Here is a 16,127-nt window from a genome sequence, read left to right on the forward strand (position 1 = left end):
GAGCGAAAATGGCGACAAACAGTGGACAACTTCAAGCAGTGCTGCCCACTCAACTACGATCGCCATCAACCACAGACCATACCGCTATAGCCAGACAGAGATATTTAGAAAAAAATGATGTTTAGGAACTTGTGTTCCATTAGCTGCAAACACCCTGGCATTTTCATTTCTTTAACCTTGAAGAAGTCCCTGCCTGAGCTCCAGTGTGGAGATATTTACATCCATCTCATAGAAAATCTGTCCCTCTACACATCTCAAAAACTGAAAGCCTACAAAAGCAATGATAGTTGTTTAATTTTCAGAAGTGGATGGGTACACAACGCTGTCGTCTGGAAGGTGAAAACAAAACACATCTTCTCAATCAGAGCAAAGATGAGTGCCATTTGAAAACTAGCTACCAGCTAACGAGCTACCTGTTAGCTAGCAGCATTTAGCCTACCGAACGCTGTTCTTTATCATTTTACACAATTTCCTGGTTTAAACAAGTACGAACACCTGGTCTGGCGAATGACAACTTATCTTCCCATATATTTTCTACAGTCATTGTAGTATTACCAGTTGGATGAGAAGATACACTAGCCTATCCTACTTAGGTATCGATACTTGTCGCAATCTCACAGCAGAACCCGGGTAATCCAATTGTAATCTTGTTGATGCTTTGTTTCTTGTCTTTATTACTTGATCTATTCCCGGTTTAGGTAGTTATTCTGATAAATGAGGTGACCAGAACAGGGTGACTGCTTTTATTGCCATCTCCAAAAGTAAGGCTACTCTACTGTGTGTCCGAAAAACATTTACCCAGAAGAGCTACAATCAGCTGGCAGCAACGTGGACGGGTTGAAAATGCGATAAAAACTAAATCCGGGCTTGTCTACTCGCCCGATTTGAACAGCCAACCGAGCAACAACTGTCTAGCATTTTACTACCTAAGTCAGACAATGTTGAAGCGGATTTATTACATTTTCTTGAATGAAAAGTGGGATTAGGGATTAGTACCGATCAATGATTAAGACTGTTCCCCCAACACACTAGGGATTAGGATTGATCAACGATTAAGACTGCCCCCCCCCCCCCCCCCCCACACACACACACACACACACACACACACTAGGGATTAGGATTGATCAATGATTTAGACCAGTGGTCCCCAAACATTTTAGGCCCAAGATTACTGACCTTTGCCTTGGTGAAGGCAAGATCTACCTATTGAGGCGTTGAGAGAAAAATACTGTCCAGACTCCAAACTGCACTTGCAGCTTATCTTTGTATTGGGCTTAGCTGTAATTGAATTAAATCAAACACTTTGGTCCAGCTTTCAAATTGATGTGACCAAGAACACATTATACCAGGGGTTCTCAATTATATCAATTCTCAATCCATCTTAAACTAAAATTTTTCGAAGTTATTTCCACAGCCCATATAGAACCACAGACAGCAATTATTTTATTAGTTTAACGCTGAAACTTTGTGTCAGATTCTTCATATCCAATTTGAAATCCCTATCTGTCTGCAATACCACTCGCGGCCACTACGCAACTTCAGCGCTGTCACACTTGCCATGCATACACAGTAAAAGGAAGCACACGCAGCATCTACTGTTTGGGCAAACCTAGATACAGGGCTGTTAACGATGTGTTTTTCGCCTGGAAGTCTCTAAAAATCTGGCGCCTTATTCAATTTCAATTAAAGAATCCTCCTGAGAACACTTCAGCTGTGTTCAGAGATATTTTCTGACTATGGTCTTCCGAAGTCCGTAAGAAAACAGTTAGAAAATGAAATTTTTTTTTTTTTTTTTCGGGGGGAGATCAACAGGGAAAGTCTCCGAGATCGACACGTCGATCGTGATCGACGGGTTGGGCATATCTGATTTAGACTGTTTCCCCTACACACTAGGGATTAGGGATTAGAATTGATCAAGGATTAAGGCTGTTTCTCCTACACATCAGGGATTAGTACTGATCAATGATTAAGACTATTTACTCTATAAACCAGGGAATAGGACTGATTTCAACCAGATTTAATATGTTTGTTCACTCAAAGGGTACAGAATGAACTGTAGAATGTAGACTGTATAGAATGTGTAGATGCATGATGATAGCCAGTGAGGAATGCTTGAATACAATGATGGATTAGGGGGAGGAATTGATTCATAGGTTGGCAGACTGCTTGTGTGCTTTGACTGCATGCACGGCGGCAGGATTTTTTCTCTCCCGGTGCTAAGGGGGGGCTTGACCGATACGTGGGGTAGCTAAGAAAATAATTTATTTTCATGACGTCACTTACTTTATAAAGAGGTTCTTGTTTTTTTTCTCAATAAAAGCAGCTATGATACACAGCACGAGAATGTAATACAAGCGGCAATGGCGGAAATGTTTCACGTGCGTGCAAAGGTGACATTCATACAGCGACCATGCGCCTGCCCATAACCAGACAATACATCCAAAATGCAACAAGTATTTATTCCATATGCATAATAAATGAAAACAAACAACTATGCATTGACAATATTGTCTCGGATCACAACATCATAACTTACATTACATTAATAGTAAAACTCATAACAGGCTACAAAGTGCAGCCGCAACGAGAAGTGCAAACAGCTTGTTTGAATGATTAAAAAAAAAAAAAAAAAAAACTCACCAGAGTTGTTTTACAGTAGGACGATGCGTCTATTGCTGTGGTTAAGTGCAAATTAGTCCATGATCTTTTGGATCTTTTGGACATCCAGAATGGCACGGCTCCCGGGCAAAATCTTATTACGCTCTGAAGACTCTAGTTAAACAAAGACATATCGACAATCGACTGGAATTTCAGCGACAAACTTTTTTTTGGTAGGTTAGCAGGACTCGTTCTTTTTTATGAGCTAAAGATTGTGTAGATGCCAGACAGTGGAACGGGTTGAAACGAAAACAGTGTTCACCTTACGGCCTACTCCCCCCTCTTGTCCCAGTTGTCCCCTCTCTCTCACACACACACACAGCACAGGGTAAACGGGGAACAGGCGCAGTACGAACACGCAAGCGTGGATTGTATTGGAACAGAATGCATACGTATGAACCTTTACAGTTTTTCTCAGTCGCTTTGGTACATTTCTCAAATCATCCTCGACATTTGCAAAACAGTGCTTAAATGCTAGAGGGGCTTAACTGGGGCTACACATTTTTTTGCCGGGGCTATAGCACCCCTTAGCCCCGGTGTAGCGCCGTCGCTGTTTGACTGATTGATCGATTGATTGATAGATCAACTGGTTGATCGATTTATTGACCAAATGCTTGATGGCTTTCTTGTTTTGATTGATTGATTCATTCTTCAACAGGTCATTTCATCAACTGGTTGACTGATTGATTGATTGATCCAGGCCATGTTGGCGGCTCCACTCCTGGTGGCTCTGCTCCAGGTGGCAGTGCTGCCCCATGTCTTGAGCGGAGCGTACTACGGGCACAAGCCTCACCCACAGCAGCACCAGCAGCATCTGCAGCACCCCCAGCACCCCCAACACCCCCAGATCCCCCAGGTCCCCCAGATGCCCTACAAGGGCCCCATGGGCAACAAGGACAAGGGCTATATGCACTACCAGCAGTACAGGAAGGACCTGCCACAGATCCCACACTCCAAGGACAAAGGTAACCACACACACAACACACACAATACACAGGACACACATGACACTCACGACACACACGACACTCACGACACACACGACACACACGACACACACGACACACATTCCGACACACACCACACACACGAGACACATTCCGACACACATACTGACACACACGACACTCACCACACACACCACACACACCACACACACTACACACACAACACACATTCCGACACACACAACACACACGACACACACAACACACATTCCGACACACAACACACATGACACACACCACACATATTCCGACACACACAACACACACAACACACACCACACACACGACGCACACAAGACACACACCACACACACGACACACACGACACACACAACACACACTACACACATAAAGATACTGATTAACACTGATTGAAACTGAATTCTACTGATTGATTCTGACTGATACTGATTGAAATGGATTTATACTCATTTATACTCATTTGATACTGCCTTATTCAAACCTGTCATTAACACAGTAATGAGATAATAAGATACAACATAGATTAAATGAAGGCAGTTTGTATATGATCACACAACTAGCACACACATAGTGATGGAGAAGCACATCTCAACCGGTACTGATACCATCAATATCACACAAGTACTGGTACCATCAATATCACACAAGTCATAATGATACCATCAATATCACACAAGTACTGGTACCATCAATATCACACAAGTCATAATGATACCATCAATATCACACAAGTACTGGTACCATCAATATCCCACAAGTACTGGTACCATCAATATCACACAAGTACTGGTACCATCAATACCATACAAGTACTGATACCATCACACAAGTCATACTGGTACCATCAATATCACACAAGTACTGGTACCATCAATATCACACAAGTACTGGTACTATCACTATCACACAAGTCATACTGATACCATCAATATCACACAAGTACTGGTACCATCAATATCACACAGGTCATAATGATACCATCACACAAGTCATACTGATACCATCAATACCACAAAAGTACTGGTACCATCAATACCACACAAGTCATACTGAAACCATCAATATCACACAAAATACTGGTACCATCAATATCACACAGGTCATACTGATACCATCAATACCACAAAAGTACTGGTACCATCAATACCACACAAGTCATACTGATACCATCAATATCACACAAGTCTTACTGATACCATCAATATCACACAAGTCATACTGATACGATCAATACCACAAAAGTACTGGTACCATCAATACCACACAAGTCATACTGAAACCATCAATATCACACAAGTACTGGTACCATCAATATCACACAGGTCATAATGATACCATCACACAAGTCATACTGATACCATCAATATCACACAAGTCATACCGATACCATCAATATCACACAAGTACTGATACCATCAATATCACACAAGTACTGGTAACATCAATATCACACAGTTCATACTGATACCATCACAAAAGTCATACTGATACCATCAATACCACATCTAGCCCTGATACTTCCAGCAAGTACTGCACTGCTCTGTTCGAAATTACAGTGCAATCTGTGAGGAATAATGTATAGGTTGCGGGTCAGTCTTGGAAAATAAATCCTGACAGGATGAAAAGAATCGTCCTGGAGTGATTTATTTGACTTATTGTTACTTACTATGCCAAGAGGATAAAAACATTTCTCCAGAATGTGTCTCTTCGTAAACGCTTTTTGTTGCAGCTTTGAGGCTTCCTCTGAGAAAAAAATTGTTAAAATGCAAATAGAACTTTAAAGAAAATATAGAACTTTAAAGTTTCAGGTGTTATGTAGCATTAGCATTAGCATAGCATGTAGCATAGCTTTGGCATTACAGCTGACCTTGAGTTACAATTCATTTCCATTACAATGGAACAGACTACAATCACGGATGTATATGATATATCTTTTTACATCATTACATCTGTGACAAATTCAGTGTCAACTATGTTAGTGTAAACAACCTTTATGTCATCATCTCATATCTGATCATCTTTGATACGGATCAGTGACCACCGATTACTCATCCTCTTCTCAATGTATACTGATACAATTATTAAAAAAAATCATTATTATGTTAAATGTTTGACATTTGATGTATGGGTTTATGCAGTTTACTTAGACAAACAAATCACATTACACATATATAAAAAGAAGACTGCTTTCTGACTTCTAATAATAATAAAAATTATCATCATATTAGCATCATATTAGCATTAGCATATATAATTGAATCTAATCATATTTGATGTTGTGCCTCCACATGTTCAACTGTACTTATACTTATAAGTAAACAAACATTACATGATTAATTTAACATCCACATACATTCTACCTTAAATCATGCTAGATGTTATGCTAAGGTGTCCCTATCTCTACAAAAACAAATATTAAATGCAATAATTTACATAAATCATGATTCACATCATACTGGATGTTATGGCTATGACATCTTTATGTTTAAATGTAAATAAATAAGTTGAGCATAGAATGCTGTATCGATGCTATCTAAATTAAATCAATATTACAACATTTTTGTATGTTTTATGAATGGACTGTGTTGACATTTCTGTTTTATCGATAGCGCCTGCCTGCTGCTCACTATGTTAAAATAGACCACGCCCAAAACTCCCAAAGGGATGCTTGAAGTTCTATCTAACTATCTAGGATCAGTTGTGAATGAGAACAGAGGATGACATTTTTAGAAGAATTTAATTGAGTTTTAGTAGAGATAAATTGAGTTTTAGTAGAGTTAAATTGAGTCTAAGCAGAGTTAAATTGAGTTATAGTAGAGTTAAATTGAGTTCTAGTGGAGTTACATTGAGTCATAGTGGAGTTAAATTGAGTCTTAGTGGAGTTCAATTGGGTTTATATGGAGTTAAATTGAGTCTTAGGAGAGTTCAATTGAGTCTAAGTGGAAATAAATTGGGTTTAAATAGAGTTAAATTGAGTCTAAGTATAGTTACATTGAGTCTCAGTAGAGTTAAATTGAGTCTTACTGGAGTTTAATTCAGTCTAAGTAGAGTAACATTGAGTTCTAGTAGAGTTAAATTGAGTCTTACTGGAGTTCAATTCAGTCTAAGTAGAGTAACATTGAGTTCTAGTAGAGTTAAATTGAGTCATAGTGGAGATAAATAGAGTCTTAGTGGAGTTAAATTGGGTCTAAGTAGAGTTACATTGAGTCTCAGTAGAGTTAAATTGAGTCTTAGTGGAGTTAAATAGAGTCTTAGTGGAGTTAAATACAGTCTTAGTGGAGTTAAATAGAGTCTTAGTGGAGTTAAATTGAGTCAAGTGGAGTTAAATAGAGTCTTAGTGGAGTTAAATTGAGTCTTAGTGACACACACATAGTGATGGAGAAGCACATCTCAACCGGTACTGATACCATCAATATCACACAAGTACTGATACCATCAAAAGTTAAATTGAGTCTAAATGGAGTTCAATTGGGTTTATATGGAGTTAAATTGAGTCTTAGGAGAGTTCAATTGAGTCTAAGTGGAGATAAATTGGGTTTAAATAGAGTTAAATTGAGTCTCAGGAGAGTTCAATTGAGTCTTAGTGGAGTTAAATTGAGTCTTAGTGAAGTTAAATTGGGTTTAAGTGGACATAAATTGAGTCTAAGTATAGTTACATTGAGTCTCAGTAGAGTTAAATTGAGTCTTAGTGACACACACATAGTGATGGAGAAGCACATCTCAACCGGTACTGATACCATCAATATCACACAAGTACTGATACCATCAAAAGTTAAATTGAGTCTAAATGGAGTTCAATTGGGTTTATATGGAGTTAAATTGAGTCTCAGGAGAGTTCAATTGAGTCTTAGTGGAGTTAAATTGAGTCTTAGTGAAGTTAAATTGGGTTTAAGTGGACATAAATTGAGTCTAAGTATAGTTACATTGAGTCTCAGTAGAGTTAAATTGAGTCTTACTGGAGTTTAATTCAGTCTAAGTAGAGTAACATTGAGTTCTAGTAGAGTTAAATTGAGTCATAGTGGAGTTAAATAGAGTCTTAGTGGAGTTAAATACAGTCTTAGTGGAGTTAAATTGAGTCTTAGTAGAGATAAATTGAGTGTTAGTGGAGTTAAATTGAGTCTTAGTGGAGTTAAATTGACTCCTGTCCTTCCTCTGATCCCGTTAGGACTCACCATACCCCTGGGAGCGGAGGGTATCCCTCAGGGCGAGCCTGGACCTGTCGGACCTACAGGACCAGCTGGCCCGCCCGGTCCGTCAGGACCACAAGGACCTCCAGGTAACGGACTCCCGGGGTCATTTGGAAAGCCCGGCCAACCTGGACCGCCAGGAATCGCTGGAGTTGGAAAACCTGGAATGCCAGGAATGTCAGGGAAACCAGGGGGCCCAGGCCTGCCGGGACCGCCCGGAGATCAGGGACCCAGCGGAGGAGAGGGGCCAGAGGGGCCAGGCGGTCCGCCCGGACTCCCAGGACCCCACGGGCTGCCCGGTATGGGAAAACCCGGAGGGCAGGGCCTACCTGGAGCCCCGGGCCTGAAAGGAGAGCCTGGGCACAAGGGACTTCCAGGGCTTCCTGGCCTGCCAGGACCAAAGGGGGATAAGGGGACCGGAATGCCTGGGTTGCCCGGCCACAAGGGGCCCTCAGGACCTCCGGGACGCCCCGGGCAGGGCGGTCTGCCAGGCATTGGAAAACCAGGAATGCCAGGAATGCCGGGGCCATCAGGTGTGCCAGGCAAACCAGGACCTCATGGAGAGCCCGGACCTTCTGGCCCACCAGGGCAGGGGGGGCATCAGGGACTACCCGGACCAGACGGAATCGGTGAACCAGGGCTGGACGGCGAACCGGGACAACCAGGCCCACAGGGTGGCAAAGGACAACCAGGTCTGCCAGGGTTGCCCGGGAAACCAGGTCTACCAGGAATCGGCAAACCGGGATACCCAGGACCGAAGGGAGATAAGGGGCTGGGAGGCCAGCCAGGTCCTAGTGGGCCGAAGGGAGACAGAGGTCAAGGAGGTCCACCGGGCTCACTGGGCCCGCCAGGACCAAGCGGGCCCCCCGGACCTCCGGGTCGCATGGGGCCTCCAGGGGGTATAGGCGTACCCGGACAGAGAGGTGACGGAGGACCTGTGGGTCCAAAAGGAGAAGTTGGTCCCATTGGAGAAACTGGACCCACAGGGTTACCGGGGGATCACGGAGGCCCCGGAGAAGGAGGCGAGCCCGGGCCGAGAGGTCTGCCAGGGCCCACGGGCCCCCAGGGGGAGGGAGGACAGAAGGGTCTCAACGGACCTCCAGGTGGACCGGGTCTGCCGGGCCTGAAGGGCGGGGGAGGCGCTCCTGGCCCAGAGGGGCCTCAGGGACCAAAGGGAATCCCTGGAATCTCAGGGCCCGGTGGGCCGATTGGACCTCCTGGAGCCACTGGACCAAAAGGAGAGGGAGGAGTTCCAGGCCAACCTGGACCTGCAGGTGAAGGCAGCCCAGGTGTGGCAGGCCCCAGCGGACCTCCAGGAACCCCAGGACCTGGCGGCCCACCTGGCCAACCGGGTCGCCCCGGGCTTCCTGGACCTCCGGGCCCACCCGGAGCATCAGAACCTTATGGGGACATGGGGGCCGTGCTGCCAGAGATGGGTCCGGCGCTGGACGGGGTGAAGACCTACAAGAAGGGGAAGTACGGTGGAGCCCCCGAGGTGATCGCCAGCGGCCTGGAGATGCCGGCCTTCACCGCCCAGCTCGACACGCCCTTCCCTCCGGTCGGTACACCCGTGGTGTTCGACAAGATCCTCTACAACGGCCGGCAGAACTACAACCCGCAGACGGGCGTGTTCACCTGTGACCTCCCGGGCATCTACTACTTCAGCTACCATGTGCACTGCAAGGGCACCAACGTTTGGGTCGGCCTGTACCGCAATGGGGAGCCGGTGATGTACACCTACGACGAGTACAAGAAGGGCTTCCTGGACCAGGCGTCGGGCAGCGCGGTGGTGCCTCTGCAGCCAGGGGACACGGTCCACATCCAGCTGCCCTCGGAGCAGGCCGCGGGGCTGTACGCCGGACAGTACGTCCACTCGTCCTTCTCTGGGTTCCTGCTCTACCCCATGTAGAGTGAGAGAGAGAGAGAGAGAGAGAGAGAAGGTGAAAGAGAGATGGGGGGCGGGGATTGAAGACTGAAAAAGAGAAACAAAGAAAGAAAGAAAGGGGGAGAAGAAAGAAAAAAGGGGAAAGAGAAAGGAGAGAGAGAGAAGGCAAATGAAAGAGAAGAATGGACTTTACCTTTGAAGTCATGCTACAGCTCTGTTTCTGTTGCAGAAGAAAGGACTTTTGGGGCCTATGAGGAAGGCCATGGTGTATGTGTGTGTGTTTGTGTGTTTGTGTGTGTGTGTGTGTGTGTGTGTGTGTGTGTGTGGGGGTGTGTGGGTGTTTGTGTGTTTGTATGTGTGTGTGTGTGTGTGTGTGTAGGTGTGTGGGTGTTTGTGTGTGTGTGTGTGTTTGTGTGAGAGAGAGTTTGATGGTTGTACGTATAAGGTTTGTGTGTATTCATGTGAAAGAGAGTAAAATGCGTGAGAGAGTGGTTGGTGTGTGTGTGCGTGGGTGTGTTTATTTGTGTGTGTGTTTGTGTGTGTATGTGTGTGTGTGTGTGTGTGTTTCAAAGAGAGAGAGACAGAGATAGATACAGTGTGTGTGTGTGTGTGTGTGTGTGTGTGTGTGTGTGTGTGTGTGTGTGTGTGTGTTTCATAGAGAGACAGAGACAGATACAGTGTGTGTGTGTGTGTGTGTACTTCTATACATGTATGTACTTCTATAACATTCTTAGTAGGTACACCTAGCTGAATTATGTTCATCTATGGGTAATGTAGTTTTTACATTAAGTGCATTACTCAGACCTCACGGCAGTAGTCAAGCAATACAAACTAGGAACAAACCCACATACATTTGGATTCAATCAAATATTTTTGGAGAAGAAACTACAAACCCAGCCTATGAGTGTTAAACCACGTTTGATAGCCTGCAAACCCAGCCTATGAGTGTTAAACCATGTTTGATAGTCTTTGGCTAACTTATGAGTGTTAAACCATGTTTAATAGTCTTTGGCTAACTTATGAGTGTTAAACCATGTTTGATAGTCTTTGGCTAACTTATGAGTGTTAAACCATGTTTGATAGTCTTTGGCTAACTTATGAGTGTTAAACCATGTTTGATAGTCTTTTACTAACTTATGAGTGTTGAACCATGTTTGATCGCCTTTGGCTAACTTATGAGTGTTAAACCATGTTTGATAGCCTCTGGCTAACTTATGAGTGTTAAACCACGTTTGATAGCCTCCAGCTTAGCGACTGAGTTAGTCCTGTTCTGGCGCTGAAATGGCCTTCTGGGTTCTGCTGTTCTGGGTTCTGTCGTACCAGGCTGGCAGCTGCCTTACACACTGAGTGAGGCAACGGATGTAATTCCTGAAATATTGATTCAAGTGATTGTTAAAAAAAAAACCTCATTCTTGTTTGGTTGATGATAAACAGAAGATAAAACCCAACACGAGCTAAAGCAGTCAATTATTAGCATTTATTTATTTGTCTTGTATTTACCATTTATTTACCATGTGATTTGAACTTGTGTTTTCATAACATGTTAATTAAGCTCAGCTCCATTTATTATTTGTGAAAATGTATTTTACATAGCAGCTGACGAAGGATAAGAACTGGGTCTACCTGCACCCAGCCCACCTCTGTCAACCAATCCTTAAGGCCTCAATATACTTCTGCATCCCTCTCCGTCCTCAAAAAAAAATGGGTGGGCGGTGGATTCCGAAAAATGTAGAAAAATTTGAACGTACTAGTCGGCCCTACATACTACTCCGACGGCTATCCGTGCTGAAACCTATTCAGCGCCGGACCACTGGGTGGGGTAATGACTGTTTGTCGAGGCCGTAGCCACCCCATTACCTCTTTGTTGGAAGTCATTGATTGGCGTTAACACCTGGGTGAAGGTGTTGCCAAGGCGTGCCAAGGCCTACCAAAGTATCCCTCTACGACCGAATCGCAGAGAATCGAAGTAAAAAACGGCCTTTAGGCGGTGTTGCCAGAACTATTCTAGTTTTTCACTCCCAGTGCTCACTCCCACACACGACACAAACACAGATACGTATACAGAGACACATATCCACACACATCTCCTGCACACCCTACCTAACCCCAAACCCCCAACCCTGACCTAGTCCTGATCTGGCTCACATTCGGCACAGATCTGGTTTATATTCGACACAGATGTGGTTTACATTCGGATCCAGGCCAGATAAGAGCCCGATCTGTCCCAAAATCCATTCTGCAGCTATCTAAAGACACTACTATCACCGCGCAGGCTTCAGAATTTAGCTGGAGATCTAGAACACGGCAGATTAGAACCCGATCTGTTCTAGAACCTGAAGTAGAACTAGAACCCAGTCCAGTCTACTGATGTGGCCGGTGCTGCTGCAGATCCAGGATCAGGTAATCATCATGACCCGATGAACTAAAGAGTTTAAACATGGCAAAGCCATTCTATATGAAGCTCATTTAGTTCCCTCAGCCTTCTGTGCCTTAACTAAGTTAATTGGATGTGTGCCGCAAGGCCACCGCATCATGGTACACATCATGGTACACATCATGGTACACATTTGGTACACATGGTACTACATTTGGGGTTCATCTTTGGTGCTAAACATAGTAAAATGGCATATTTTAAATGATAAACTATGCTTTGTCGTTTTACTGTTTTTTTTATTACAATGTTACAATTCTGTTTTTTGGATGTTTTTTAAAATAAAGTTGAATTACTTAAAAGTACAGTGTGTTGATGTTTTTGTCATGAATTCTTTTGAATATTTTGAATACAGTAATATAATGATATACACACCGATTTTAATCGCTGTTTATCACCAAGTATTTATCAAGTCTAAATCATGAATTACAAATAATGCACTCACAACCTTTTATGTTACATTATATGTAGGCCTACATCATAAGTTATGATACGAATGTATATTGCCCGTGATGTTAGAGATTAAGACCAGGCTTCCGAGTGGAGCAAGCTGAAGGGGCTAATCTGGGTTTCATAATCAGATTGGGACAGTGAGATAAATGCTTACAAATGGTTTGGAGAGAAAAGCATTGCATATCATATCGAATAGCCTACTATGCATGTGGGAGAGGAAAGAGGAATCGTGCTCTTTGCGCAACTCCTGCAAGAAAAGACTAAAGAATCAGAATACAAAATAAGTAGGTTCACTTATTAACATAGGATAATTGTAATTATTGTAAGGACAAGTAAATGCTAAATTATATGCTTTATTTTAAGGTTTTATTTTGATCACTTTGGTAAAAATAATAGTTAACAGAAATATATAGGCTACAGCAGTGCGTGAATTGTCTGTGTGTGTGTGTGTGTGTGTGTGTATGAAAGAGATGAAAGAGAGGGAGAGAGAGAGAGAGAGAGAGAGAGAGAGAGAGAGAGAGAGAGAGAGAGAGCGAGAGAGAGAGAGAGAGGGAGAGAGAGGAGGAGAGAGAGAGTGAGAGAGAGGAGGGAGAGAGAGGGAGACAGAGAGAGAGAGAGAGGGGACAGAGGACTACATGCTCGAGTGATGCTCGCGCTTATTGCTGAGACGATAGTCCTGCTGTGATTGCATGCGCCGGTGTATGTTCGACCTCTCACTGCGTCTGCGCAGATGCCAATGCTCTGTCATTGACAAAAAGGCTCGCGTTGGTCCTGTTTCCGAGTCATCATCTGGTGGAGCGCGGCTGAAACGTTCATCATCAGTGATTATCCTGCAGGATCGCCTCGGTAAGTAATCTCTCACTGACCTACTTCATCCGAGAGCGAGATATTCACTTATTTATTTATTTTTGTTCAAATCAGGACAGCAGGTATCAGAGAAAGCCGTCAGTGCGCGTGAATGAAATGGGTCATCGACAGCTGGCCGGTGGCATAACCGCTCGCTCAGGCATCCGGCCGAAACGCAGTTCACACGCGGGGTCTTTATGAAATTGTGAGGCTTTCTGGTTCGTCCTGACCTATTTAGGGACTCAGTGACACAGCTGTGAAACACTGTTGAGCGTGAGGATGTGATTGCATTATAGCGGACTCTGTGCAGGGAGCCTGCCCGTAAACAGATGCTGAAACTGGACACAGTGGCATGTCATATTGTGTGGCGATTAAGAGTTCTTCAGAAGAGGTTTTAGTTTTTTTTTTAAATAACATAGCAATATCATATCAAGCTTACTGTTACCGTGTGACGCAGACTATATAGGATAAAGAAGATGCTGAGAATGGATAGCTTCCTGTACAGGGTGGGGGAGGGGTGTCGGGAGGGTCGGGAGTCGGAAGTGTCGGTGCCGGGATGGTTGCTAGATAGGCTATTGTGACCATAGACATCTATACATGTCTATGATTGTGACCATCTGTCCAGAGAATCACAACGAAGACTGTATGAATCTTTGCAAAGTTGTGGTTAAGGTAAAATAACAACTGATAACATCAGTTATAAAAAACATCAGGAACAATAAGAATTTGATAACGACTACATCAAAAGCAATGTCAACAACAACAGCTTAGGACTCGGTGGTGTAGTGGTCCCTGGAGAAGTGGGTATACTCTTAATTTTTTTTTAGCAGCCCATACAGCACAGGATAAACGCCCTGTTTTGAGAAGTGATACTCAATGCTGACTGAAAAATAAGTGGGTATACTCCGTATACCTGCGTATACCCTGGACTACACCACTGTTAGGACTAATACTAATACTACTACTACTACTAATAAAAATAATAATAGGCCATATTAAGTGTTCTTGAGAAGGACTTGAGACTGCACTTTATCTGCTTCATGCATGAACACACGCAATGAATGTGCAATAACATATTAATCAGATTCAATGTTTACTTCCTTACTCCTCTCTTTCTTATTTTCTGATGTTTCTGTGGTCCATTACTTCCTCTCACCAGTATTTATTTTCTGCATGCACGAGTGACTTCTGGGTAATGTAGTTCTGTATTGTTGTAACTAGTGGTTACCATGACATCACGGGTGGGAGCAAGAGCCACTGGATCATCAGGAACAAGACCAGACGGGAATGACTTTAAACCAAAGGAGAAAGTGGGACCATCCCAACTCCCATACCAGATGAGGTATTACTCTGCTCCACAGTGGGCTGTGTGTGTGTGTGTGTGTGTGTGCGTCTGTGTGTGTGTGTGTGTGTGTGTGGGTGTGTGTGTGTGTGTGTGTGTGTGTGCGTGTGTGTGTGTGTGAGAGTGAAATTCTTTATCTGCATATGGCATGTACTTAATTATAACTGTAATGTTAAAGGCATGTGTGTGTGTGTGTGCGATTGCTAGGCTCATTCCTATGCATGTGGCATTTTATTTGTGGTACTCTATGCACTCCCTCATAACCTGTGTGTGTGTGTGTGTGTGTGTGTGTGTGTGTGTGTGTGTGTGTGTGTGTGTGTATGTGTGTGTGTTTGTGTGTGCGTGTGTGTGCTGTAGCGCCTCCTTCAGGTCTGAGATCAAGACACTGACCATCGTGCAGCTGCTGATCTGGTTGCTAGTGGCGACCCAGGTTGCCGTGACGCACCTCGACCTCGTCTCCCCCGACGTGGTGGCCGCGCCCTACCAGTGGGAGTACCCGTACCTGCTCAGCGTCATCCCCTCGTTGGTGGGCGCCCTGGCGTTGCCTAGGAACAACATCAGCTACCTGGTGATCAGCATGATCAGCTCGGGGCTGTTCTCGGTGGCGCCGCTCATCTTCGGCGCCATGGAGATGTTCCCGGTGGCCCAGCAGCTCTACCGCCATGGCAAGGCGTACCGCTTCATCTTCGGCTTCTCGGCGGTGTCGGTGATGTACCTGGTGATGGTGATCGCCGTGCAAGTGCACGCGTGGCACCTGTACTACTGCAAGAAGCTGCTGGACGCCTGGTTCGACCACACCCAGGAGAAGAAGAAGAAGTGAGGGAGGGACTGGTTCAACCACACCCAGGAGGAGAAGAAGAAGTGAGGGAGGGACTGGTACGACCACACCCAGGAGGAGAAGAAGAAGTGAGGGAGGAACTGGTTCGACCACACCCAGGAGGAGAAGAAGAAGTGAGGGAGGAACTGGAGGGCTGAATGGATGGATGGATGAGGAGGTGGACTGGAGAACTGAAAGATTAAGCTGCCGCCACTACTGCTGTTTTCTCTCTTTTTCAATTTATTCACTCTGTTTTTTCTCTATTTATCTGTACCCCAACAGCAGGGCTTCCAATCCCCCCCCCCCTTTCTCTCTCTCTCTCTCTCTCTCTCTCTCTCTCTCTCTCTCGCTCTCGTTCTCTCTCTCTCTCGCTCGCTCTCTCTCTTTCTCTCTCTCTCTCCCTCTACCTCTCCCTCCCTCTCTCTCTTTCTCTCTCTCTCTCCCTTTATATATCTCTCTCCATCTCTCTCTCTTTCTCTCTCTCTCTCCCTCTCTCTCCCTCTCTCTTTCTCTCTCTCT

The 16,127-nt window shown here is 44.4% G+C and overlaps 2 protein-coding genes across 2 annotated transcripts; both read left to right on the top strand.

The window, feature by feature from the left end:
• Nucleotides 1-3,361: 3,361 nt before the first annotated feature.
• Nucleotides 3,362-9,743, top strand: col8a1a (collagen, type VIII, alpha 1a; the record flags this gene model as incomplete). The annotated part of the gene is made up of 2 exons (XM_080839076.1): nucleotides 3,362-3,623; nucleotides 7,813-9,743. The coding sequence occupies 2 exons, from the start codon at nucleotides 3,362-3,364 to the stop codon at nucleotides 9,741-9,743; spliced, it is 2,193 nt and encodes a 730-aa protein (XP_080695202.1).
• A 4,935-nt stretch (nucleotides 9,744-14,678) lies between these two features.
• On the top strand, nucleotides 14,679-15,611 carry LOC308365843 (protein jagunal homolog 1-A-like; the record flags this gene model as incomplete). The annotated part of the gene is made up of 2 exons (XM_080839449.1): nucleotides 14,679-14,791; nucleotides 15,149-15,611. 2 exons carry the CDS (start codon nucleotides 14,679-14,681, stop codon nucleotides 15,609-15,611), a joined length of 576 nt encoding a protein of 191 aa, XP_080695575.1.
• Nucleotides 15,612-16,127: the final 516 nt, after the last annotated feature.

The sequence above is a fragment of the Sprattus sprattus genome (assembly GCF_963457725.1).
Source record: "Sprattus sprattus genome assembly, chromosome: 5".
In the NCBI taxonomy this organism is placed as follows: Eukaryota; Metazoa; Chordata; class Actinopteri; order Clupeiformes; family Clupeidae; genus Sprattus; species Sprattus sprattus.